Raw genomic sequence first — 25,110 nt, forward strand, 5'->3', positions numbered from 1 at the left:
CAAGGCTAAATTCGCTGTTTTCTGAGTAATTCAAGGGCCAGAATCCAAGAGTGCCTATGGCAATTTGGCTGGTTGTCGAACTTGGCCGAGATATGCCCACAAACATTGTCAACAAGTTTTGCGAAGATCCGTTGAAAACAGTTCCACTTGGAGAGTGGACATGCTTTGAACGCCAACCACCCGCCACCACGGGTGCTCACATAATACTGCCTGCTCTTTCAGATGTCGGCTCATCACTGAACAAGTGTGTGAAGTTTCCATCCATTCCAATTAGTGGGTACCGAGCTACCCCACTTAACCAAAAATTGCCAGTTGAAATAAGGCATGGTATTGTAAAAATGCAAAGTAAAGTTACTGAACCTGTGCACTGCATGTCTGATCATCAACTGAAAAAGTACATGAAGTTTAAATAATTCATTCCCATCCTGGGTACCGAGATACCGGCTTACATCCAAAAACTTTACCCAAAGAAGGGGCATAATTTTGTTAAAAAAGTAAAATTATAGTTATTGAACCTGTGCAATGAAAGTTTATCGCAGTGAATGTTTGTGAAGATTCAATCCATTCCCACAAATACAGAAATACCAGCTTGTATACAAAAATTTAACCAAATCGGGACGCAGACGCCGAGGCATGTCCAATAGCTCTTCCTATTTCTCGAGTAGTCTAGCTAAAAAGATTTCATAATCTGTGCTCCTAATTTACTGAAAAAATCTCATGACTTATTAATAGAAATATTAGTAGTATCATGGCATACTGTAATGTGAATGTTTGCAAATCGGGGCAAAGTTTACTAATACGAGTTGCTGTCCTTTTTTCTGCTTTAGGTAGCTCCTGCCTTGGACCGAAGGACACACAGGTTGTTTCTCATACTGTCTGTTATGAGGAGACATTAACTCTGCAATGCCATGACTACACTTTGGTTATCGACAAATGGCAATGAATATCAGCTGTTTCACCTATCTGAAATTGTCCCAACACTTGCGTTTATGTTATTAAAACAAGAGGCCATGAAGGCCCTGTATCGCTCACCTGACCTATTGACCTAAAGATCATCAAGATAGTTTTATTAAGATATGGTCATAAATGAAGCCTCTAAAGTGTTAAATAGCTTTTTCTTTGATTTGACCCGGTGACCTAGTTTTTGACCCCACATGACCCAGATTCAAACTTTACCTAAAGATCATCAAGATTAACATTCTGACCAAGTTTCATGAAGATACAGTCATAAATGTGGACTTTACAGTGTTAACAAGCTTTTCCTTTGATTGGACCTGGTGACCTAGTTTTTGACCCCAGATGACCCAATATCGAACTTGTCCAAGATTTTATTGAGGGTAACATTCTGGCCAAGTTTCATGAAGATTGGGCCAAAATTGTGACCTCTAGAGTGTTAACAAGCTTTTCCTTTGATAAGACCTGGAGACCTAGTTTTTGATCCCAGATGACCCGGTATCAAACTCGTCCAAAATTTTATTGAGGGTAACATTCTGGCCAAGTTTCATGAAGATTGGGCCAAAATTGTGACCTCTAGAGTGTTAACAAGCTTTTCCGATGATTTGACCTGGTGACCTAGTTTTTGACCCCAGATGACCCAATATTGAACTCGTCCAAGATTTTATCGAGGGTAACATTCTGACCAAGTTTCATTAAGATTGGGCCAAAATTGTGACCTCTAGAGTGTTAACAGTCAAACAAATCCTGGCCTAAGTCTTTTCATTTTGTTTTCGCCTGGTAAGCAGCTACCATATATTTACAATGGTTGATCATAAAAATTCAAGACCTACATTATATTATCCTGATTTTATTTATGCACACTTATAGATAGCACTAAACAACAAGACAAATCTTTGTAAAAAATCTTACTACTCGTATTTAACAGCGTGTACTTACTGATCAAGTTTATCACGAAGTCTGAATCAACCTACAATCTTTATTCTTGATGACTTTTTTCTTTAAAGCATTTAGTCTATATAACACATGCAGTTTATATTTATTGCTTTACATGATTTTATAGGAAACAGTTCTGATAACAGATATTTTAGTAGATTTTCTGTCCTCCGACAAGATCTGCTAATATTTACTTTATACATAATACAGTTGAAACTCTGTATCTGGAACTCGCTTATCTCAAAATTCTGGCTTACTCGACATTTTCAAGTCCTTTTCTTTAAAAAACGTGCAAAAACTATCAAATAGTCTAATTTTGGTTTTCTCTAAGCAAAACTTTCATTCCACTGGAATTTGAGATACTGCGTTTCAACTGCATATATATTATCTCGACCAACTGTAATGCAACACTGGTTAAAACAGTTCTATAAAGGACTGTTTCGGCCCTGCTAGAGAATTGTTATAAACACATATTATAGCAAGAAACTGTTTATAACTTAAATTCAAGATATTTTACATCTTTCTGCTTTAAATGTAACATATTGACTGTAGTTTCACTTAGTATACATTTTCTCTATATAACCTTATAAGCTTCCACACCTAAAAGTATTTACAATTCTACTGTAGTTATTGAAAGACGTTATACTTTTGTATCTAAACTAATTACAACAATCAATTACAAGATAAAATAATCTTCAAGTTCAAGAATAATATATAAAGAATCTAGATTCTAATTAAGTCTGCACAAAAATGGAATAAAACTGCTGCTTTAATATTAAATTTAAGGCATATATAGAGAATTTTTGTTTCGCTCAGTCCTTAAGTGGCGTTCACTTTATGAAAATTTAAAAATGTTTTTGTTTTTTATCTATAGAACATTATATAAACAATACATTTTTGAAAAAAATCTTTTATATCACTAAATTGTCTTTTTTGTGTGTTTTTTGTTTGTTTTGGATTTAACGTCGCACCGACACATGATAGGTCATATGGTGACTTTCCAGCTTTTATGGTGGAGGAAGACCCCAGGTGCGCCTCCGTGCATTATTTCATCACGAGCGGGCACCTAGGTAGAACCACCGACCTTCCGTAAGCCAGCTAAATGGCTTCCTCACATGAAGAATTCAACGCCCCGAGTAAGGCTCGAACCCACATCGATGAGGGGCAAGTGATTTGAAGTCAGTGAATTTAACCACCCGGCCACGGAGGCCTCTATCACTAAATTGATCACAGTTCCTATGTCTTCAGAAAGATCAGATTACTTAAAGGGAATGAAATATCATACCAGTCATCATTTTTTTATCCAGGCTTACAGGTAGGGGTGAACCTCCCGACCCCGACATACCCAAAGGTTTTACAACATTTTAGGAACCTATACTTTTTGATGTCATAAGCTCTGTGGTTGGTTTTGTTTGATACAACTGGAGATGTAAATGACCTTTCCAAACCTAAGTAAGCCTATATACTTTCTAAATATAATAATAAAATTTCATAAAATGTTATACGCCACCTTAAATTCAAAGCAATGATTTAAATTCCTAACACTTGAAGCAGGTTTCAATTCATAATTAAAAAAAAAAGTGTATGAAATGAGATAAAGCTAAGCAAAAGAACGGAAGGTTTTGATGTTTTTTTTGTTTTTTTTTTTCAAGCAAACTTCTACTTCCATATTTTTCAAATTCAGTTAAGATACTGCACTGCAAAATTTTACTGCAACATGTTTGCGGTAACTGTTTTGCAAAATATTTCCAAGTCAAAAATGACTCGCTGAAGAGATACAGTCGACATTGTATTAAGAGACCACCCAAGGGACTGCTTAGAAGTGGTCTCTTAATGGAATGGTCTCTTAATGAATTTCAGTCAGATGAAAAGGAAAGTTATTTTTAACTGTTAATGTAACTGTATTTATTATGAACATACATGTATGGTTTCAAAATCTGTTTTAACATCGTAAACATTTTTCCAAGTCCACAAACCATGAAAATTATGGCTAGATTGTTTGTCAGTTTGACTGATACAAAGTTTAATTGCATTCAGTCACGTGCAAAACGCACTCGCTAATTACACAGACGAAGAAATGCCCGGTAGAATTTTGGTATCTGGCCGCTAAATAGATACTTTTGTCAAATATTTTACCTGTTGGGACTACAATAATGTGGTCGCTAGTCGCTAATAGAAAAGTCGTTTAATGGAATGAATTTATATAGTGAAAATGTTCAGGAGGGATTTTGACTGGTCGTTTAATACAAAAATCGCTTAATAGAGGTGGTCTCAAGTACGATGTCGACTGTACTAACAGACACCACAATGAGGTTCCAGGCAATACTTTGAAAATTATTTCATAGTACTAAAATTAACCTGGTGAAACTTTGTTTCAACATTCAAACATCTGATCACAGCATTACAAAGTTGTATTAAAGACTTTGACATAATGTGTAGAGTATATGTGAAAAACTGGTCAGCCTTGAAAATTTACAAAGTGCTTACTGCAATAAAAGTCTACTAAGAAGTGTAGCACACTGCTTTCATGATCAAAAATACAAATCTAATGCTACCACTATATACATACAAATTATTTAACACATTGTTACTGTACTTAAACAAGCGAAAAGAAATCTGACCTGCAGAAATTAAATATGGAATTGAATGATGGAGCCTTCATCTATGTCGGGTTCTACAAAGTTCTTGTAACACTTACATCTTTTTTTATACCTATAGCTGGAAACCATTCCAAAGGATACATAGAAGGACATAAAATTCGATCATAAATGCAACAAAGTCTGTCTGTAACCATATACTCTTCATTATAGCTTCTTGGAGGTAACTAGTAATATAATTCTTAGTGTCAGGGTCAAAAACAGTAGCAAATGGTTTGACTGCTGTTCAGACCTTGAAAAATTGTTCAAGAGTGTTGAGGTTTTTAACCTATCAACTCCAAAATCAGTTGAGTCATTTACTGACTAATGACTTTCTAACAAACAACTGATCAGAAAACTAAGTCTGGACTGCAAACATATCGCTGTAACTTTGAATTATAGGTCCCAAAAGCTTGCAGGGTCATCTACACGCCACACCTAATCATCCTTTGATGACTGACGGCTAAAACTAGTTTTGTACAGATATTCATCAAAAACCCCATTCAGTCTTGACTTTAACTTAAGAAAAAGTACTACTGAATTTTAGAAAAGATTCATGTGTGATTTAACATTTTGTGTCATTTACTTTTATCAAAGGCAATTATCCAATGGAGTTACACACCATTTTCAGTCTCTAGGTCACTGTGTGTGTGACCATAGACCTTCTCATCTAAAAAAAACAAAAAACTGTACCAGTTACCTGGCCTCAGGCAATCAGTAAATTTGAGGCAAGCAAACCAAGTATACTCCAGTAATTGATGCAAAGTAGTTGGTTCTGCAGACAGACTGACCAGCAGACTTTGCAAAGCTATATATCCTGTCTATTGATTGGTATCATGAGAGGTAACTGACCATTTCATCATTTTTCTTTCTTCGTTCTCATATTTCACTCTTTAGAAGAGGTGGAGTCATATTAAGCAATTACTGGCATGATTTTCATTCTTTGTTCTACATGGTTAAGTTGATACAACCCATTTCTGGTGATCAGCCTAATTTGCAACCAAAGCTAAGCAGCAGTGTTTGTAATTCACTAGTAAAAATGTGATTAAGTTTCAAAATTTACTTAAAAGCTGCAATTCAAGTCTTGAGATATATTTGCATCAGATATGACATTGGCTCCAACAACAATGAATAAATGATGTCAAATACATAATAATGATTGAGATTTTGTACATATTTTAGACAACAGACTAAAATCTATGTATGAAATATATGTCGTGTACGTCTGGGTATAAAATAACTGGTCTGGTAGCAAAAGTATGTCAAAACTTATGCTGTCTCGCCTATTAAGTTTGTTTTTTTACAGATCAAATAATGAAACGCTGTGAAACTGAAGGCTGCTAGGTGATTTGTAAAACAGTACATTTTTACCAAAAATATCACCAACAACTGTATTTTTTAAAATGGAAATTGCTAAGGATACCTTCTTGTAATTTTTTTTAGTTTCAAAATATCTAGAGTAACACATGCACCATTACACATCTGAACTTAATTACTTGGGATAAATTCCTTTATTGTAGTTAAAATATTGATCTCTCCATGTGGTTCTGAGTCAATATCTTGGGCCACAGTTCAACTGAAACAGCATTATTCCACAAAACAGCTCACTGACATAAGGTGATACCAAACCCATTATTTTATGACCCAGTGTAAGTTAAGCACCATGAAGTAAGAATAATTTACATCAAGTAACATAGTAACTTGTACATGAAGCTAATTTGACAAAGCACTCTCAATTGGACACCAAAATCTTTCTCTCATTTTCATAAATACAAAGTGTGCAAATAAATGCTCATAGGCATTTAAAATGTGATGTACATAGTTAAGGCAGTGCTGCACATCTGATATACAAGAAGTAATTGTGTCAAATGATTTATCAGGATAATATAGGAGAAAGTTTGTTTTTTTCAAAAATGTCGTAAACTTGTCATTTTACTATTAATTAACTCCCATTAATATCAAAACTTGCTTATGATCCAAATTTTTGAAATCATTCAAGCAAAAAAAAAAAAAAAAAAAAAAAAATCAAGCACAGGACCCTCTTTTTTTCTTTATTTGCCATATTTTCTTAGTATGTCCTGATATTTTAAAAAACTGACATTAAATAAAATTCTACACAGTATAAATAATTTTACTCAGAATGTGCAGAGCTACCTTAATGTAAAACAATGTCTTCAACAAATAAACAGGTCACATGACACCAACATTGACATCTCATCAAATTACACGAATATGCAAGATAGTCAATAATAAAACTTATTGTTAAGTGCAGGACCTGGTGTAGTCCATTTTCCTGTAAATAAATTACAGTCATGTGTAGATGAATTAAAAAGATGACAAACATTTGAAAGATTACTCTGGCATTGCAAATTTCTGTTTACTAACAGCTCTTGATAACTTGCTCAGATTTCTTTGATGAGTAGTATTTTTTTCTCACAGAAAAAAATTCTAAAAGCTTAAGGTCATTAGCAGTTCAAAAAGCATTGACCTGGAATATTTTGAAAACTCCTTGTTTAATATTAATGGAACAGGTAATGCAAGATGCTTTTTCTTGTTAAGGAACTGCTTGGAGAAATTATAGCATATAACTTCTAGTTAGTATACAGGGTGACTATTGATACATTTTAAGGTATGAAGTCCTTATTACCCTGTCAGTATTTGACCCAGGGATATCATTTCGGTTCTAACTGAAAGATAACAAAATTAATTTACTTAATTAGAAAATGTTGCCATACAAAATGGTAACACTGATGATGTCATCAAAGAAGTCAAACTTTTCATGGAATTCTTAAATGGTCTACCGGTCAGAAATTGTTAAACACAACTATGAATGGTCTGTATTAATCTACTGGCAAACTAAGCAATTAGTTGTGAAGTCTGGACCGCCGAAAAATGAGGGCTATTGATCCTACAGCTTGTAACAATTTCATTTAAGTTTTGCAAGTGTTTAATTAAGCCTGATTTTATGGAATAGGGGTTGTCATGTAAACAATGTAAGTGCAATACCATGTCACTTTACACATGCAATAAAATTTACTTCTATACTCTTGCACAATTAACATTGTCCAAATATCTTCTAAGATAATGACAATATTTAAGTTTGTTATCCTGACATGTACTATTAGTCACCCTGTATCATTAGTCACCAACAGAAGACCTATCTTAAAAGGAACATGTGACTCAAAAAATGATAATGGAAGCATAGTCGAGAGTTTAAGGTTTGTCTCAGTTTTATATCAGTTATAAATTATTATTTCTTGAGTTACACCAATCACTCGCTCACAAATTACCAACATTTAATGAGATTTGCATTAAGTACAAATGTACACATTTTTTGATATACCCATTACAGCTTTCAGAATCCCCAATGATTACAATAGTCTTACAAAACCAGTACTGTACATAATAACAGCATTCCTTTATGAATGTGTCTGTCTGTTCCTTTCACTTGTTCAAACGGAACTTACAGAAGGTAGTCTGATGATCAAAGTACAGACATATTCAGTTAACAGTCAAGTGTATCAAAATCAGACATGTTCTAAAACAGATTTCAGATTCATCTTCTATTTTAAAATTGTTGATATTATGAAAGCACCTTCTTTTAGTGTTTTGCTCAGGCTTGTTTGTATCTTGTTATTGAAATTCAAATGAAATTTAGATGAATTCAGATATCTTTCTTTTATTCTGGGTGGGTATCTATTAAGACTGGGACAAAGTCCCAGTGTTATGCCAGACTTTGAGACACAGTCTAGTCGTCACTACTTCCTCCTGCTGGTGGGGGATTTGGCTGGTTCTCTAACAACTCCAGAATATGTGATACAGTCTGAGGACGACCATCTTCACCTAACACACTTGGTTGTATGATTCCCTGTCTGTAGAACATAAAAATGATAGAAATATAAAAAAATAATCTAGATCTGGGTAGTCTCAGAATCCAGTCTTAAAATTCTTTGCTTTTTTTCTAAAACTGACATTGATAGTGTCGGAAACTTTAGGTTGGGTTTATTGTGACCGACAAAATTATTGGTCATATGGTGCTTTTCAGCTTTTCATGGTGGTAGAAGCCCCTAGGTGCCCCATAGGGCATTATTTTATCATGGATTGGCCACTGGGTAGAACCACTGACCTTTCATAAGCCTGCTGGACGGCTTCCTCACTTGAATTCTATGCCCCAAGTGAGGCTCTAAATCACACAGGTGAGGGGCAAGTGATTTGAAGTCAACGACCTTAATCACTCGGCAACAGAGATCTTGGTTAATTAATTTAGAGATAACGTATAACCCCATATACCTGCCTATGACCTCTTGGCTAAAGTTTTTTAGACTAGACTGTTAAGCTAAACAGGCCTACTTATAGCTAACATTTAAGTGAAAAATAGGTTACATTTAAATATCTACTAAATATAGCTCATGTTTCACTTGCTCAACAAAGAAATCATATTTTGATATCATTTTCAGAAACATTACTTTAAGTCCATACGAAACAACTGCAAAAAGTTTCATTAAACTCTACATATGTCCATAAGACAGCATGCTCAACAATTCGACAACTAAGTAACAAGGGCCAAAACTTGGTAAGACTTAGGTAACTGAACTATTTTATTACAATTCATTACAAATTAAACTTTATTGTGGCAATGATAACAACTGGCAAGTAAAACTTCAGTCAAATAAGGGTTGTATTTTGAATATATTTCAACCAACAGATGTCTTGTGTGAAGTTTCAATTATCACCGAGATAGAGCTTGATCGTTAACTGCGTACAAAACTTTAAACTTACTGTGTAGAGAAAAAGCCATATTTTAAACTGAATTCCCATCAGAATTTATCTAGCTTGGTTATTTCAATAGGTCTGATAACTGGAAAGCATTGTTTGAAGTTTCAGTCCAACACATAAAGTTGTCATAGAGATACAGCAACATTGTTAGCTGCATGCAAAACTTAACTAATTTTTTTGTATTAGATTTAATTTAGAGTTATCCAACTTGGTTATATCAGTAGTTTAGTACATTTGATGACTTGGATGTCTTGTGTAAAGTTTAAATTTAATACACACAATGGTAACTGAGATAAGAACTTGCATGTAAAACTTTAAACAAGGTGTGATGGTGAAAAAAGGGTGAGTAGAACAGCTCTCACTTTCCTTTGAACAATCGAGCTAAAATGTATTTGTATAGAAATATACCATACCTATTCAGTTTGTCCATAGCTTCAACAAGTTTCATGGCCTCGTACTCTTTCTGCTCATCTGTCATTCCTTCCCAAGGTTTAGGCTTTTCTACCTCATAGCGACCCGTTACTGGATTCACACTAATAAAACAAATATTCAACATTTAAGTTTTCTAAACAGATTAAAATAAATCAATGAAATTGAACATAGCCTATGTTAAGACTTTTTTGAAAACCATTTTCATGTGTATTATATGGATCAAACTGGATCTCTTACAATAAGAGCTGTTTGTAAGACAAAAATGCCACCAATATTTGCCTGTTGCGGGTAAACAAACAAGTGCATAATTTTATCAAAATGAAAGCAGGAGCTATGGGACCTATGTCATTCAGTTGGTATTACCATGGTGAAGCATGTGAAGTTTTATCTAGCTGTGGTGTTTTGTTACTTTGCTATTGGCTCATTGACAGTAGTAAACAGAATATTGTTGATTTTTTTTCAATGACATCAAACCTATGTCATTCAGTTGGTATTATCATGGGAAAGGTATGTATGAAGTTTTATTCAAATGTGGTGAGTACTAACGAGATATGTGCTGAGAATCATTAAGAAGGTGTCTACACACAATGACGACACTAGGGATATTAATGAACAAGAGGGCCATGAAGGCCCTGTATCGCTCACCTGACCTATTGACCTAAAGATCATCAAGATTAACATTCTGACCAAGTTTCATCAAGATATGGTCATAAATGTGGTCTCTAAAGTGTTAACTAGCTTTTCCTTTGATTTTACCCAGTGACCTAGTTTTTCACATGACCCAAATTCGAACTTGACCTAAAGAGCATCAAGATTAACATTCTGACTAAGTTTCATGAAGATACCGTCATAAATGTGGCCTCTAGAGTGTTAACAAGCTTTTCCTTTGATTTGACCTAGTGACCTACATTTTTATCCTACCTGTTCCAGATTTGATCTTGACCTATAGATCATCAAGATTAACATTCTGACCAAGTTTCATTAAGATACAGTCATAAATGTGGTCTCTACAGTGTTAACTTGCTTTTACTTTGATTTGACCCTGTGACCTAGTTGTTGACCCAAAATGACCCAATATCGAACTTGTCCAAGATTTTATTATGGGCAACAATCTGACCAAGTTTCATTAAGATTGGGCCAAACAAGCTTTTCCTTTGATTTGACCTTGTGACCTAGTTTTTGACTCCAGATAACCCAATATCAAACTTGTCCAAGATTTTATTGAGGGCAACATTCTGACCAAGTTTCATTAGGATTGGGCCAAAATTGTGACCTCTAGAGTGTTAACAAGCTTTTCCTTTGATTTGACCAGGTGACCTAGTTTTTGATCCCAGATAACCCAATATCAAACTCGACCAAGATTTTATTGAGGGCAACATTCTGACCAAGTTTCATTAAGATTGGGCCAAAATTGTGACCTCTAGTGTTAACAAGCTTTTTATTTTATTTGACCTGGTGACCTAGTTTTTGACCCTAGATGACCCAATATCGAACTCATCCAAGATTTTATTGAGGGTAACATTCTGATTAAACTTCATTAAGATTGGTCGAAATTGTGACCTCTAGAGTGTTAACAGTCAAATTGTTGACGACAACGGATGACTGACGACGACGGACGACGGACACAGGGCGATCACAAAAGCTCACCTTTGAGCACTTTGTGCCCAGGTGAGCTAAAAATTGCAATAGCTCTGGAGACTCTTGACTATCATCATGGTGAGCTAATAATCAACCAGCATTCAACTCTATTAAGGGTATCAGTGGCTAGCATCTGTGCCATTCTGTAATAAAGCCTTTGTAAACTGGAAGTATTTTTCCCCCAGAGACCTTCAAGTTAAAGTTTACAGGTGTTATCCCTACTTTTATAAATGTAAGTACCTGTCTGCCATATTGGAATACTCTTCAGTTTCAGAGTCTTCAGAATCACTGGAGTAATCTCCCTGACCTTGACTCTGACCTCCCAGCATCAGACCTCTGTTTGCCAACAACCCAGCACAGTTCCCATAGCCTGTATATTTTACCATTCTGTTCACTGGAAAATGATGGAAAAATGTCTAATGATACCTTTCATATTTTGTAGTAAAACTTACCTGCAAATTTTATATTATTTTGTTACATGGAACATTTCAGACATTTTCACTACAAACACTACATATGATTCATTTGTCACCAGCATTCAAAAATAACTCAGATGTTTGGTACAATCTATATGGAAAAATATAAGTGAATTAATAGTCATAATTTAACACCATAAATTACATTTTCACTTGTGGCTGTGCCACTCGTGAAAATATTGAATTACAGTGTTCACTCGGTGAAATATATTTCTGAAACAAACAAAATTTATATTTTTCAATGGTTTTATTCTATAGTTTTACATACCGCTTTCTTTGCACAAAACGAAGAGAAAATCTGCAGCAAGTTCCTTTACTTCCAGAATAGGTGATGTCAACAACTTGCACAATCTGAAAATTTTAATAATACCTCTTTAATACTAAGAGGAAAGAGATGTTTTCTATCTCAAGTTCAAAGAAACAACTTGATATCAATTACTGAAATGCATGTATAAACTTATGGTCTGTATTCAGACTGTAGTAGAATTCATTTCAAAATTTCTATCTGTAAACATTTATAGTAAAGGTGTTTCATTTAAACAATTAGAAAGTTTCAAGCTGATTTACCTATTTCTAAGAGTGCTACCTTCCTCTGGTAAATGTTTCACCTCATCTTTCAATGGCGGCAAAACCTGCAATAGTCAATGACAAAGTAAAGTTAATACAACATTCCAAAACAACTGAAATAAGACACAAATATTTCATTTAAAAAAACATAAATATTACTAGTTTGGGGTGCTTTGTGCTTCTGAGAAATCTCATATCACAAAAATTCGCAACAGATTAATTTTTGCTGATTTAGAGTGTTCACTCCTCTTATTATTTTAATTACTTTCAAGGAAAACATTTATGACCTTTGCAAGGACTGGGCCTGACAACTTGAAGCTGATCCTCAATATCAAGCAAAACTACACTTATCTAATGCTACAGCATATGTCCCCAAGATTATACCAAAAATCACCAGCACAATTTTTTATTTCTATAAAGATTTTTAATTATTGCCTTTTATTACCTTCATTCTACAGAATTTTCTGATAGATCTGTTGGCCCTGCAAGTCTCACACAAACAATGTAATATAGGTGTGAGACTCTCTTTTAATGACTTTGATGGCTGAAAATGTAAACATCAAAATACATTTTTACTGAAATGTTGTATTAATAAGATAACATGATTCAATTGCAGAAGATATAAACTTTTTTTAGTTTGCTTTGTGGAGACACAACCAAGATAGCAACACGAAACAATCTCAGAAATGATGATACTTGATCTACTAAAGAAGATAATATATTCACCAGTCAATCCTTGGCTTGTATTTACAACAAACAAGAAACTTCTCATCAACATTCATTTTCATATTAGTTTACTTTTTCTATTTTTTTAATTTCAACTACTTAATATTACATATATACAGCTTTATACAGAAAACTTTTTGAAAACGTGTAGTTTTTTTTTTTATTTCTTTCTACAATACTACGAAGCCATTATTATATTTATAGATTTTGCAGTTTTGTTAATCCTAAAAATTATATCCAAATGATCTAACAAAATTACCATTGTATCCAAACAAAAAAGCCATAAATAGCCAAAGTAATAACATTTCACCCCCTCAAAATTAAATGATTTTATAGTAGGTGAAATATTTACCCTATCAAGTCTTTCGTATAAAAAGTTTAGAAGTATGACAACGGCCTCCATGTTTTTCCCATCATATTCCACCTCTTTGTTCTCAATCCCACTGAGGTCAACTTCTGCCATCGGTGCAAGCAATTCCTCATAGCAGTCTCTCGGCATGTTGATCAGTAAGTTCACTGTGTGACTGAAATGAGTCAAAGCTACTGCATATAATATACCACTGCCATAGCAAATCACTTTACCCCAGCAACAGTAACTGTACATGTATTTACAAATGGTACTGAAAATGTTGAAAGCAAATTGTAAAAGACATTCAAATTTACCGAGGCTATAACTCTGTAACAGTCAAACAGCTGATTGTCAAACCTGGTATATACATGTATTTTACAGAAATACACTCATTGTACAAGTTTGACTTAGTTCTGTTAAATAGTACTCTAGTGACTGGGCAAAGACCCACAACTTTCATAATTCTAACTAGCTTATCAGCAATAGTTCTGGAGATTATATTTCAAACTGGTTGCAACTGACCAAGCACTGGAACCGCAGATCAAATTAGAAGTTAAAAAAAAACTTGTTTAATCACACCTAAGAATCTGTGAAAAGACTTTTATCATGTCTATCTATAAACAATTTCAGATTTATCTTTAAATACCAGTTTAAATTTCGATGCAATGTGAAAAAAGGTACACCCATCAACATGATTTCTACAAATCTGACATTCCTCTTGCCTACATGTAAGATGTATGTACCTTATAATTTCTTCTCTTTTATCTTTGGATGCTGTTTTACACAAGAGGAGATCTCTAAGAACACAAACAAGCCTCATCATATGAGCCTCTTCCTCCTGTAAAATACCATCTTTAAATAGTTACAATGAACCAAAATCATGGGAAACAAGAGCACCGCAATGTGGAGCAATATACGCCCGAAGGTATCTTTGATAGTTAGGTTAACTTGGACCAGAGGATATTGCTTAATAAACACTGGTTATAGTTTAATATTGTGATAATATATGTCATGACTAAAATAGATGGACACGAAATAAGTCATATGACCTTTTCCCCTAAGAGTGACCTTGACCTTAAAGGAAGCCATCCGAAACATGCGCTCTGCATCTCGTCTTGATGTGGTGATTGGTGATTATTTGTGCCAAGTTTCTTCAAAATCCTTCAAGCAGTTCAAGAGTTACAGAGCGGACACTAAATAAGTCATATAACCTTTGACCCCTAAGTGTGATCTTGAGCTTGAAGCAAGCCATCCGAAACATGCGCTCTGCATGTCGTCTCGATGTTGTGAACATTTGTGTCAAGTTTCTTTGAAATCATTCAAGAGGTTTTAGAGTTACAGAGTGGACATGAAACTGCTAATGGATGGACAGACGGACACCGGCGTCATAACATAATACGCCCCCTTTGGGCCGATAATAATAAAATACTGGGGTTATTTTTATGCTGCTTACAGGTGTTTTATTAATTCATGAAGTGCTGGTAGCATAGAAGGGGTCTCAGGGTCCTCCCATTTAGAATTAAATTTGTTAATGAAATGTAGCTAGGACATCACACCACTATAGCAGCCCCAACCCCAGCCCTTAATGAAACTCTTGTGCTTTTAAGTTTTGGAAGTTCAATGTATAAAATCTAACAGATGTCTGTTAGTTTCCAACAGTACTTTATCAAGGCATTTAGTTACTGTACCCAATATCCTTTGATTTGATACTTACTTCTGTACTTATCACAAATACTTAACATACTGTTTTAAAAAACTAAAAGTGATCAAATTTTTCAAAGTTCATTAAACTCAGGTCGGAACATGCAGTCTTTCTTAACCACTAAAATTCAAGAAAATATTACCTCATCCAAGTTATTTCTGTCGACAGTAACTGTCAAGTTAAAGAGAATTTTGAGTATTTCAGAGCACAAGTCCACCTCCTGGTCTGTGAGTCCGTCGTCGCGTGCCTCTGCATCACGAAGGATCAGATCTATCACCTCTATCAGGTATGTGAACCCATGCAACTCAAAACGTATTTTTGGTCTGGAATACATTATAAATGAAGTAAGTCGACTGTCTAGGTCAGTTGTCAAAGCTAAAAGCATCTTTTATATGGGAATAAGATGTCCATCATGTGTATAAATAAACTGCTCTTAACAAATGAAGATGGGCTGAGTGATCTATTTATTAATAAACCAGCATCATACTGTACAGATATAACACAACATATACTCTTTTTCTGAGTTCAAGCGAAGGTATGAAAGGTGCTCTAACCTGGGGGACTTTGACTCTGACACTGCTTGTGTCAAGGTCACAATTCTTCATAATGGTGCCGCCAATGGTACTGCCAAGAAGCATACATAGAAATTCATGCAATCTTCATTATACCAGAATAACCTAACTGACTACCTTTAACTTCTTAACCCTTAGCCTGCTGCAGGCAAATTTAACAGCCTTTGCAAACAGCTTGGAACCAGATCAGACGCCGATTAAATCGGCGTCTGATCAGGTTCCAAGCTGTTTGTTACTCTGATAATATTTCTTCCAATTTTGGAGCAAATTGAATGAACTTTACAATTTTAGCAGACGACATTTCCAGCAGACGACAATTTATCTAGCATGCTAAAGGTTAATAAACAAAATGCCATGAACATTTAAACAAACAAACTGCCATGAACTTACCTTGTATCTGCACACAGAGCTGTCAGAAGAAACAACAGTCTCATATCATAGAACTGGAAAACAAAACAAAATTACACATTTAGATTACCCTTGAAACATTTGTAATATGTATTTGCATTTTAGAAAGAGGCATAAAAATCAAGTAGAAAAAAATCTAAATGAACAAGAGCTGTTTAACTGATGAAAACAATACCCTGCATAATGTTTCAATCCAATATATATGAAATATTACTAAAAAATACTGCTTCAAAATAGTGCTTGACAGTAAGTTGCACAAACAAGAGCACCGCCTTGCGGGTGCTGACGCTCATCTGATTTTTTTTGTATAATAGAAATATTGTCCTACCCACGATTTTCTAAGTCTAAAAAGGGCCATCACTCTTGCAAAAAGCAGGATAGAGTTATGTTTCTTGATGTACAGTGTCCACTTATGATGGTGAAAAACTGTTGCAAGTTTTAAAGCAATAGCTTTGATAGTTTATGAGAAAAGTTGACTTAAACATAATATTCAACCAAGAAAATGATTTTTCTAAGTCCAAAAGGGGCAATAATTATTGCAAAAAGCAGGATGGAGTTATGTTGCTTGCTGTACAGGGTCAGCGTATGATGGTGAACAAGAGTTGCAAGTTTTAAAGCAATAGCTTTGATAGTTTAAGAGAAAAAGTTGACCTAAACATAAAACTTAACCAAGAAATCTGATATTTTCTAAGTCCAAAAGGGGCCATAAATCTTGCAAAAAGCAGGATGGAGTTATGTTTCTTGCTGTACAGGGTCAGCTTATGATGGTGAACAAGTGTTGCAAGTTTTAAAGGAATAGCTTTGACAGTTTAGGATAAAAGCTAACCTAAACATAAAACTTAACCAAGAAAACTGATTTTCTAAGTCCAAAAGGGGCAATAATTCTTGCAAAAAGCAAGATGGAGTTATGTTTCTTGATGTACAGGGTCTGCTTATGATGGTGAACAAGTATTCCAAGTTTCAAAGCAAAAGCTTTGATAGTTTAGGAGAAAAGTTGACCTAAACATAAAACTTAACCAAGAAATCTGATATTTTCTAAGTACAACAGGGGCCATAAATCTTGCAAAAAGCAAGATGGAGTTATGTTTCTTGCTATACAGGGTCAGCTTATGATGGTGAACAAGTATTCCAAGTTTCAAAGCAATAGCTTTGATAGTTTAGGAGAAAAGCTGACCTAAACATAAAACTTAACCAGGCAACGCCGACGCCGACGCCGACAACCGCTCAAGTGATGACAATAACTCATCATTTTTTTTCAAAAAATCAGATGAGCTAAAAAATAACATCCTTGTAATTTTTTTCTAAATACAAAAGGACCAAAAATAAAAATCAAGAGTTATCTCACTTGGTTATGTAAGGTTTGATGACTAAAAAGCCAAGTGTGAAGTTCAAATAGCTTCATAGAGTTTTTCAAAGTAGTTAATTTTTTATGTACCTTGATATCAAATTTAAGGTCTGGATCTTTATAGGTCTTCAGTCTCTGTACAATACCTTCCACACATCCATTTTTACTGAAAAGTAAATTAATATTATATGTAAGAACACAACTAGAAGAGGATACGGTGTCTGACTACTAAACCAGAAGCCATCTGAATCCTAGTGCCAGAAGACTTGGACCTTAGAATTTACAATGCCTACTCAGAAGACAGTTACGTATCATTAAAAATCTAGAAAGCAGACATTGTCAGTCCTAAGACCTTCCCTACAACTCATATTAAACTGATAAGTTTAAACCTGCATTCTCCCTATCAAGAACAGAGTTTTCCACTAAGGCTGAAATTTGATGGCTACTTAAATTGGTATTGTTTTTCCCAATTTGTGGAGTATAATTCTGGAATTAATTTTGACCCTATTCTATTCTCTTTCACTCCAGACTGTACATTTCTAAACTAGTTGAACCAAGAGTGCTCAATTAAGTCATTAGATACATGTACTAGTAGTGTTTCTTCCAAATTTCTCTGAATTTTTTTTTTTTTTTTTTTTTTGAGTGGGGGGTGGGGGTTAACGTCGCACAGACACAATTATAGGTCATATGGTGACTTTCCAGCTCTGATGGTGGAGGAAGACCCTAGGTGCCCCTCTGTGCATTATTTCATCACAAGCGAACACCTGGGTAGAATTACCAACCTTCCGTAAATCAGCTGGATGCTTCCTCACATGAAGAATTCAAAGCCCCGAGTGAGGCTCGAACCCACATCAGTGAGGGGCAAGTGATATGTAGTCAGCGACCTTAACCACCCAGCCACGGAGGTTCCTTCTGTGGAAAGGCCCAGCTTCAAGTTATGAGATGACTGTAAGATGGTCATTTCAGACATGTTATAATGACAGCATATCCCATAAACCTAGCCTGCTGAACAACAGTATTAATTACAAACCTGCAAGCTGCCTGGGCCTGTACACTATTGAAAATAAGGTTACACAAACATTTCTGAGCTTCTATTGTCACTGAAATAAACAATTGTTCATGTTAAATTAAAATAAAATATGATTATCACTATGTGATTTATGCCAATTATGGAATGTTATTATTGTTACCATGTTGTCAATATCGAAATAAACAAACAAACAAACAGTCATTACATGGATGCACAATGAAAGAATTCCTTATCAGACTATCAGGTATCAAATTTATCCATTAGATAATTCATAAATGGATCAGATATTTATGTAAGCAGTCAACTGATGCCTACTTTTCATGCATTTCATACAATTTGCACTGTGAATCTATTTTATATAAAAAATATGGGACAGTGGCTCAGCACAGATACAGTGGTAACTAGGGAAACAGCTGATAATTCTAGATACATGTATATATCTTTAATACCTGGCCAGCAGTCTTTTAGAGGACAGGGACATAACTTGGGTAAAATTTCACATGAACAGGATCATTACTTTATACTTAGGTAATGATTGGGCAATACTTAGGTAATTACTGGGCAACACTTAGGTAATGACTGGGCAATACTTAAGTAATGACTGGGAAATACTTAGGTAATGACTTGGCAATACTTAGGTAATGACTGGGCAACACTTAGGTAATGACTGGGCAATACTTAAGTAATGACTGGGAAATACTTAGGTAATGACTTGGCAATACTTAGGTAATGACTGGGCAATACTTAGGTAATGACTGGGCAATACTTAGGTAATGACTGGGCAATACTTAAGTAATGACTGGGAAATACTTAGGTAATGACTTGGCAATACTTAGGTAATGACTTGGCAATACTTAGGTAATGACTCAGCAATAATGACTCGGCAATACTTAGGTATTTTATTGTGAAAACTTATTTATTTTATATAAAACTTGAGAGAAAAATGGTATTTAATTCCAATAAAAGTTAAGACTGCTTTTCCTGAATCTTAGCCCTTACCATGCTGGACACGACTGATTCAGCCTTTGCGACCAGTGTAGATCATGATCAGCCTGCACTTTTCGCTATTCAGTCAGTACATTTTTGGTAAGCGCCCCTTTTAACAGTTAATGGTACTGTCCAAATTGAAAGATGGACAAGTTCATTATAGAAATTTAGCAAGTTAAGGATTAGAATAACTTACGTCCTTCAAAAGAAACTTTATATCAAATTCATTGATTTATAACTAGTCTAAGCTAACATACCTTCTGCATCCCCTAATTGTATCGTTATTCCGTTATCTGCCTCCCCTTGTTTAGCATAATGTTCCAGTCCAGCCAGTCTCATAAAATGGACCAGTCCATTGTCTGTGATCATAGATCCTAGTCTAGTTTTCTCTCTGCTGAACAGTCTCAATGTTTGTAAACACAAACAATGAAATTTGGACGAAGCTTTCTGTGACAAGCGGGCAAATAAGCTCTCGGTTACTTTCTGGAAAGTATAAAAATACAATTCTAGTCCAAATATCAAGACATTTAGGACAGTGTGACAACTTTTTAGTTGCTCACTGTCCATTAGAGGGTTTGGTAACTTATATTTAATAAGCCATTTTGATCAGCTGAATAAGTAAGGCTAATACATGAATACATTTCTATTATAATAATGCTGTTCTTGGCCGTTTGGTTTTGTCACCGAATACTGAAACTTTAGAAAGAGTTTTTCTTTTTTTTTTCTGATCACTTACCTCTTTAACATCATCAGTTATATCACTGAATGTGAATGTTTGGGCATTCTGAAAAAGAAAAATTATAGTTTTTTTTATATTGCTAATTAATACTGTTCATCATAGCTGTTATGCCAGTAAAATAGTGTATACTTAATTTACAAATAAACACTGCAGAGTGCAGAAACACCAAAGCTTTCCCAATAAATGTTCAAAACTAGCTGTTAACTTCAAACAAGACAAGATCATCTAATTTATACTAAATTTCTATAAAAGGTGGGGGAAGTGGAACAACCAACACAGAATGGTTTTATGGTTTGTTTTCTGAAAAATAACCAACTTTTCGATTCTCACGAGACTTCTTTAGGATATTTATACTAAATTTGATAGAACACTATACTCAGTAAAACTTGTGCTCTTTTAATGGTGTGAAACCCAAGAAAATGAGGATGAAATGTAAGAAAATGGTGACTTTGCAGCCTGAAAGCAGAGCACATTACTATATATTTAGTAATGACTTTTCCATTTGGGAAGTCGGAAAGTAGGACCACTTGATTAAGCAGTAGAAATGAAAAACTCATGGAGCTAACATCTTTCAAAATACTCATTCCAGTTTAGCTAAATTACTCAATTCAAACCAAAATGATAGGGTAATACGTACTTCAATTTACTCTAAGACCTTATAATCTGCATCTCGGTCTGTTGAACAATTTTCTTCCAAAACATAATATTTATTTTTTGTAAAATAAATTTCATTTCTATTTTGTGTGATATTCACCTTTTTCGATAATTACAGCAGGAACCCCACTCCTAAGGAACTAAGAAGTGAAAGACAGAAAATACCACTTCCATGATTTGTCAATTTATACTTTTCAATTTGGTGCCAACACCAACAGGCATCCACACCAGCACATCTTGCCATCAATCAGCACCAACATGCCAATACAAGAAGTTACGTCTTTCTTTAAAAGCTACCACAACATATCAGTTGATGCTGTTTGTATTTATAAATCAGGGACAAGCTGGACCATGGAACAACCCAGACCATATTAGGGACAGCTCGGACCGCATTGGGGGACAAACCAGACCATGTTTCAGGATGACCCGGACCATGTATTTTAAAGTCCCACACCACAATTTACTTAGAAACATGTGCTATTTTGGTCTTTTAGAATTACCAGTAGAGTCATAGATAAACTATATACATTGTCAGCAAACTTCAGTTACCGTAACAGACAAAATTAATGTCATGGACAACTCGGACCATACCATGCGATCCAGACCATCATTCAATATGTATTTTCAATGAAGTTTTAGAATCCTTTTATAGTAATTAAATTCTTTAAATAGTGTTTTTATTAAACATATTTAATTGTTAAAATGCAATTATGTTGGCGTTTTCACGAGTTCATAGTACGGATTTTCCTTAACCCTTAGCCTGCTGGCGGCGATTGGTTTTGCCTTTGCGACCAGTGCAGACCAAGATCAGCCTGCACATCCGTGCAGGCTGATCATGGCCTGCACTGTTCGCTATTCAGTTAGTAAAATTTTAGTGAACACCCCTTCGAATACTAAATGGTATTGCCCAACCTGAATGATGGAACAGTCCATTTTAGAAATTTAGCAGGCTAAGGATTAAACTTTGTCAGGGTCATCCAACATATGGTCCGTATGGTTTTGGTTGTCCATAACATTTACCTGTTACTAAAGTTTACTCAACATTTTATGAACATTGTCTTCGGCTGTACTAGTTAATCTGAAACATTGATCAACAAGGCAGTCTGAAAGACAGCTAAATCCCTCGCCACTGGTATGGAGAGTGAAAGGGTAAACCTTTGACCTTGAGCTGTGACCTTGACCTTGAACTGACATGGCTGACCCATGAATTCTGCGCATCGTCTAGATGAGGTGATCATTTGACCCAAGTTTCATGAAAATCCTAAAAGAGGTTTAGGAGATAGAGCTCAAACCTTTGACCTTGACTTGTGACCTTGACCTTGAGTTGACATGGCTGACTCATGAGTTCTTGATGAGGTGATCATTTGACCCAAGTTTAATGTAAATCCTTCAAGGGGTTTAGGAGATACAGAATGGACACAAAATGGAAGGCTCAAACCTTTGACTCTAAGTTGTGACCTTGACCCATCAATTCTGCACATCATCTTGATGAGGTGATCATTTGACCCAAGTTTGATGAAAATCCTTCAAGGGGTTTAGGAGATACAGAGCAGACACAAAATGGAAGGCTCAAACCTTTCACCTTGGGTTGTGACCTTGACCTTAAGCCGACATGGCTGACTCATGAGTTCTGCACATCATCTTGATAAGGTGATCATTTAATCCAAGTTTCATAATTATCCTTCAAGAGGTTTAAGAGATACAGAGCGGACACAAAATGGTAGGCTCAAACCTTTGACCTTGACCTTGAGCCGACATGGCTGACTCATGGGTTCTGCACATCGTCTTGATGAGGTGATCATTTGATTCAAGTTTCATGATTATCCTTTAAGGAGTTTAAGAGATACAGAGCGGACATGAAATGGAAGGCTCAAACCTTTGACCTTGAGTTGTGACCTTGACCTTGAACCGACATGGCTGACTCATGGGTTCTGCACATCGTCTTGATGAGGTGATCATTTGACCCAAGTTTCATGATTATCCTTTAAGGGGTTTAAGAGATACAGAGCGGACACGAAATGGAAGGCTCAAACCTTTGACTCTAAGTTGTGACCTTGACCCATCAATTCTGCACATCATCTTGATGAGGTGATCATTTGACCCAAGTTTGATGAAAATCCTTCAAGGGGTTTAGGAGATACAGAGCGGACACAAAATGGAAGGCTCAATCCTTTCACCTTGGGTTGTGACCTTGACCTTAAGCTGACATGGCTGACTCATGAGTTCTGCACATCATCTTTAGGAGGTGATCATTTAATCCAAGTTTCATAATTATCCTTCAAGAGGTTTAAGAGATACAGAGCGGACACGAAATGGTAGGCTCAAACCTTTGACCTTGACCTTGAGCCGACATGGCTGACTCATGGGTTCTGCACATCGTCTTGATGAGGTGATCATTTGATTCAAGTTTCATGATTATCCTTTAAGGGGTTTAAGAGATACAGAGCGGACACGAAATGGAAGGCTCAAACCTTTGACCTTGAGTTGTGACCTTGACCTTGAACCGACATGGCCGACTCATGGGTTCTGCACATCGTCTTGATGAGGTGATCATTTGACTCAAGTTTCATGAAAATCCTTCAAGGGGTTTAGGAGATACAGAGTGGACACGGAAGGACAGACAGAGACTATTCCTATAACCCCTCACCATTTGTGGCGGGGGATTAACAAAATTACATTTGGCAAAACATAATGGTATGGAAACATGGTCCAAGTCATTCTGAAACACGGTTCAGATTGTCTGGTCAGGGTTGTCCCAGCACCGTACTTATGCCACTACAAATAAAATTTGGACTGTTGTAGTTAGCAAAGCTTTCCGTTACTGAGGGCTTTGTGCTACTTTAAATGGTTATTGATATATAGAACCATTTGTCCCTCAGGACTATATATGTTTAAGTCCTACTTGGGTTATCATGCAAGGAAGCCATCCAGCTGGTTTGTGGAAGATATCTTCTGGTTCTATTTTTCCAAATAATTTGACATCAGAACTGATTCTGAGATATTTTCGTGACAGGGCAGAATCCCTCTCTTTACGTCAAAACCAGTAAAGGACCTTTTCTGTGGTGAAAATAGATTTAGGTAAAAACACGATCAGGCAATATACTTAAGCAATGAAATCGTAAAACAAATTAAAACTGAATCATTTTACAGTTTAAACATAACAGTAAAACACATTAATAAAGGATTAAAGGGTAAACACTATATGTCTCATTTTGGCTACCTCGCTGTATTTACGTGTACGCCATTAAACTCAGTACATCTGACAGTGTGGTTGGGCGTTATGTCACAAAGTGGCCCATATAAAATGTGTGTTAACTTAATGGTGCGCTGTTTAAAACAGTGACCAACTCGTGTTTTGCCGTTCATTCACATAAACATCAATTGAATGGAAGGAAAAAATGGCTTCAGATCTTTCCAGGTATCTAAGAATTTCACTAATGTTGTTAAAATGTGATTTAAAAATCGCCGCGTAGAATCGTCACGGAAGGTCCACCACAGAAAAGGTCCTCCTATGTTGTACGTGGAGGTGAGATATTGATCACCACAGAAAAGGTTCTTCCTATGTTGTTCGTGGAGGAGAGATATTGACCTATGCAAAAAATATCATTTTGGACTAACAGTAACAGTGCCCTTCAAATATAAAACAATCTGACCATCGACTACATATGAATTGAGCTGAGACAGTGTGACTTTAACCAAAACTATTAAAAGCAACAACTGTCATGACTGTCTGTTAACAGTAGCAGTCAGCCTACCTTTTGTGTCCATTCGTCCAACAAACTGATTATGTCCTCTTCAGTACCATTCCTAATCTTTTGCACGGCTGTTGCATCCATTTTTACGAAAGCCATTGCTATTTTGTTTACCTCATATCTAAGAAGAGGAATAATATGTAATTCACTTCACTTTCATCGATTTTGACAGTTCTCGGCAAAATTATAATTAGGGTTTAATATGCGCTAAAATAATCAAAAATTGATGACTCAGATGAATACGATCGTCCTCAAAATAATATTTATTACCCAAATTAAAAGAAAAAGAGACGTTTTACTTTATTAAAGAAAAATGTTCTCACTATAATAATTTAACCACATTTGAAATCAATGTAATATTTCAAATTATTTGAATATTTATTTGCACAAGTAATTATTCTTTTTCCCAAAATATCAAAACTAAAGTAAGT

The 25,110-nt window shown here is 35.3% G+C and overlaps 1 protein-coding gene across 1 annotated transcript; it reads right to left on the minus strand.

Annotated features, from left to right (window-relative positions):
* Positions 1-1,788: 1,788 nt before the first annotated feature.
* On the minus strand, positions 1,789-24,891 carry LOC123536064 (synembryn-A-like). The gene is made up of 15 exons (XM_045318857.2): positions 24,683-24,891; positions 20,271-20,318; positions 19,792-20,017; positions 18,548-18,617; positions 17,608-17,683; positions 16,155-16,207; positions 15,335-15,515; positions 14,234-14,328; positions 13,494-13,665; positions 12,861-12,959; positions 12,416-12,480; positions 12,117-12,199; positions 11,613-11,766; positions 9,716-9,835; positions 1,789-8,398 (listed from the first exon to the last, which is right to left on the minus strand). The coding sequence occupies exons 1-15, from the start codon at positions 24,776-24,778 to the stop codon at positions 8,275-8,277; spliced, it is 1,662 nt and encodes a 553-aa protein (XP_045174792.2). The 5' UTR covers positions 24,779-24,891; the 3' UTR covers positions 1,789-8,274.
* Positions 24,892-25,110: the final 219 nt, after the last annotated feature.

The sequence above is a fragment of the Mercenaria mercenaria genome, chromosome 17, assembly GCF_021730395.1.
Source record: "Mercenaria mercenaria strain notata chromosome 17, MADL_Memer_1, whole genome shotgun sequence".
Taxonomy (NCBI): domain Eukaryota; kingdom Metazoa; phylum Mollusca; class Bivalvia; order Venerida; family Veneridae; genus Mercenaria; species Mercenaria mercenaria.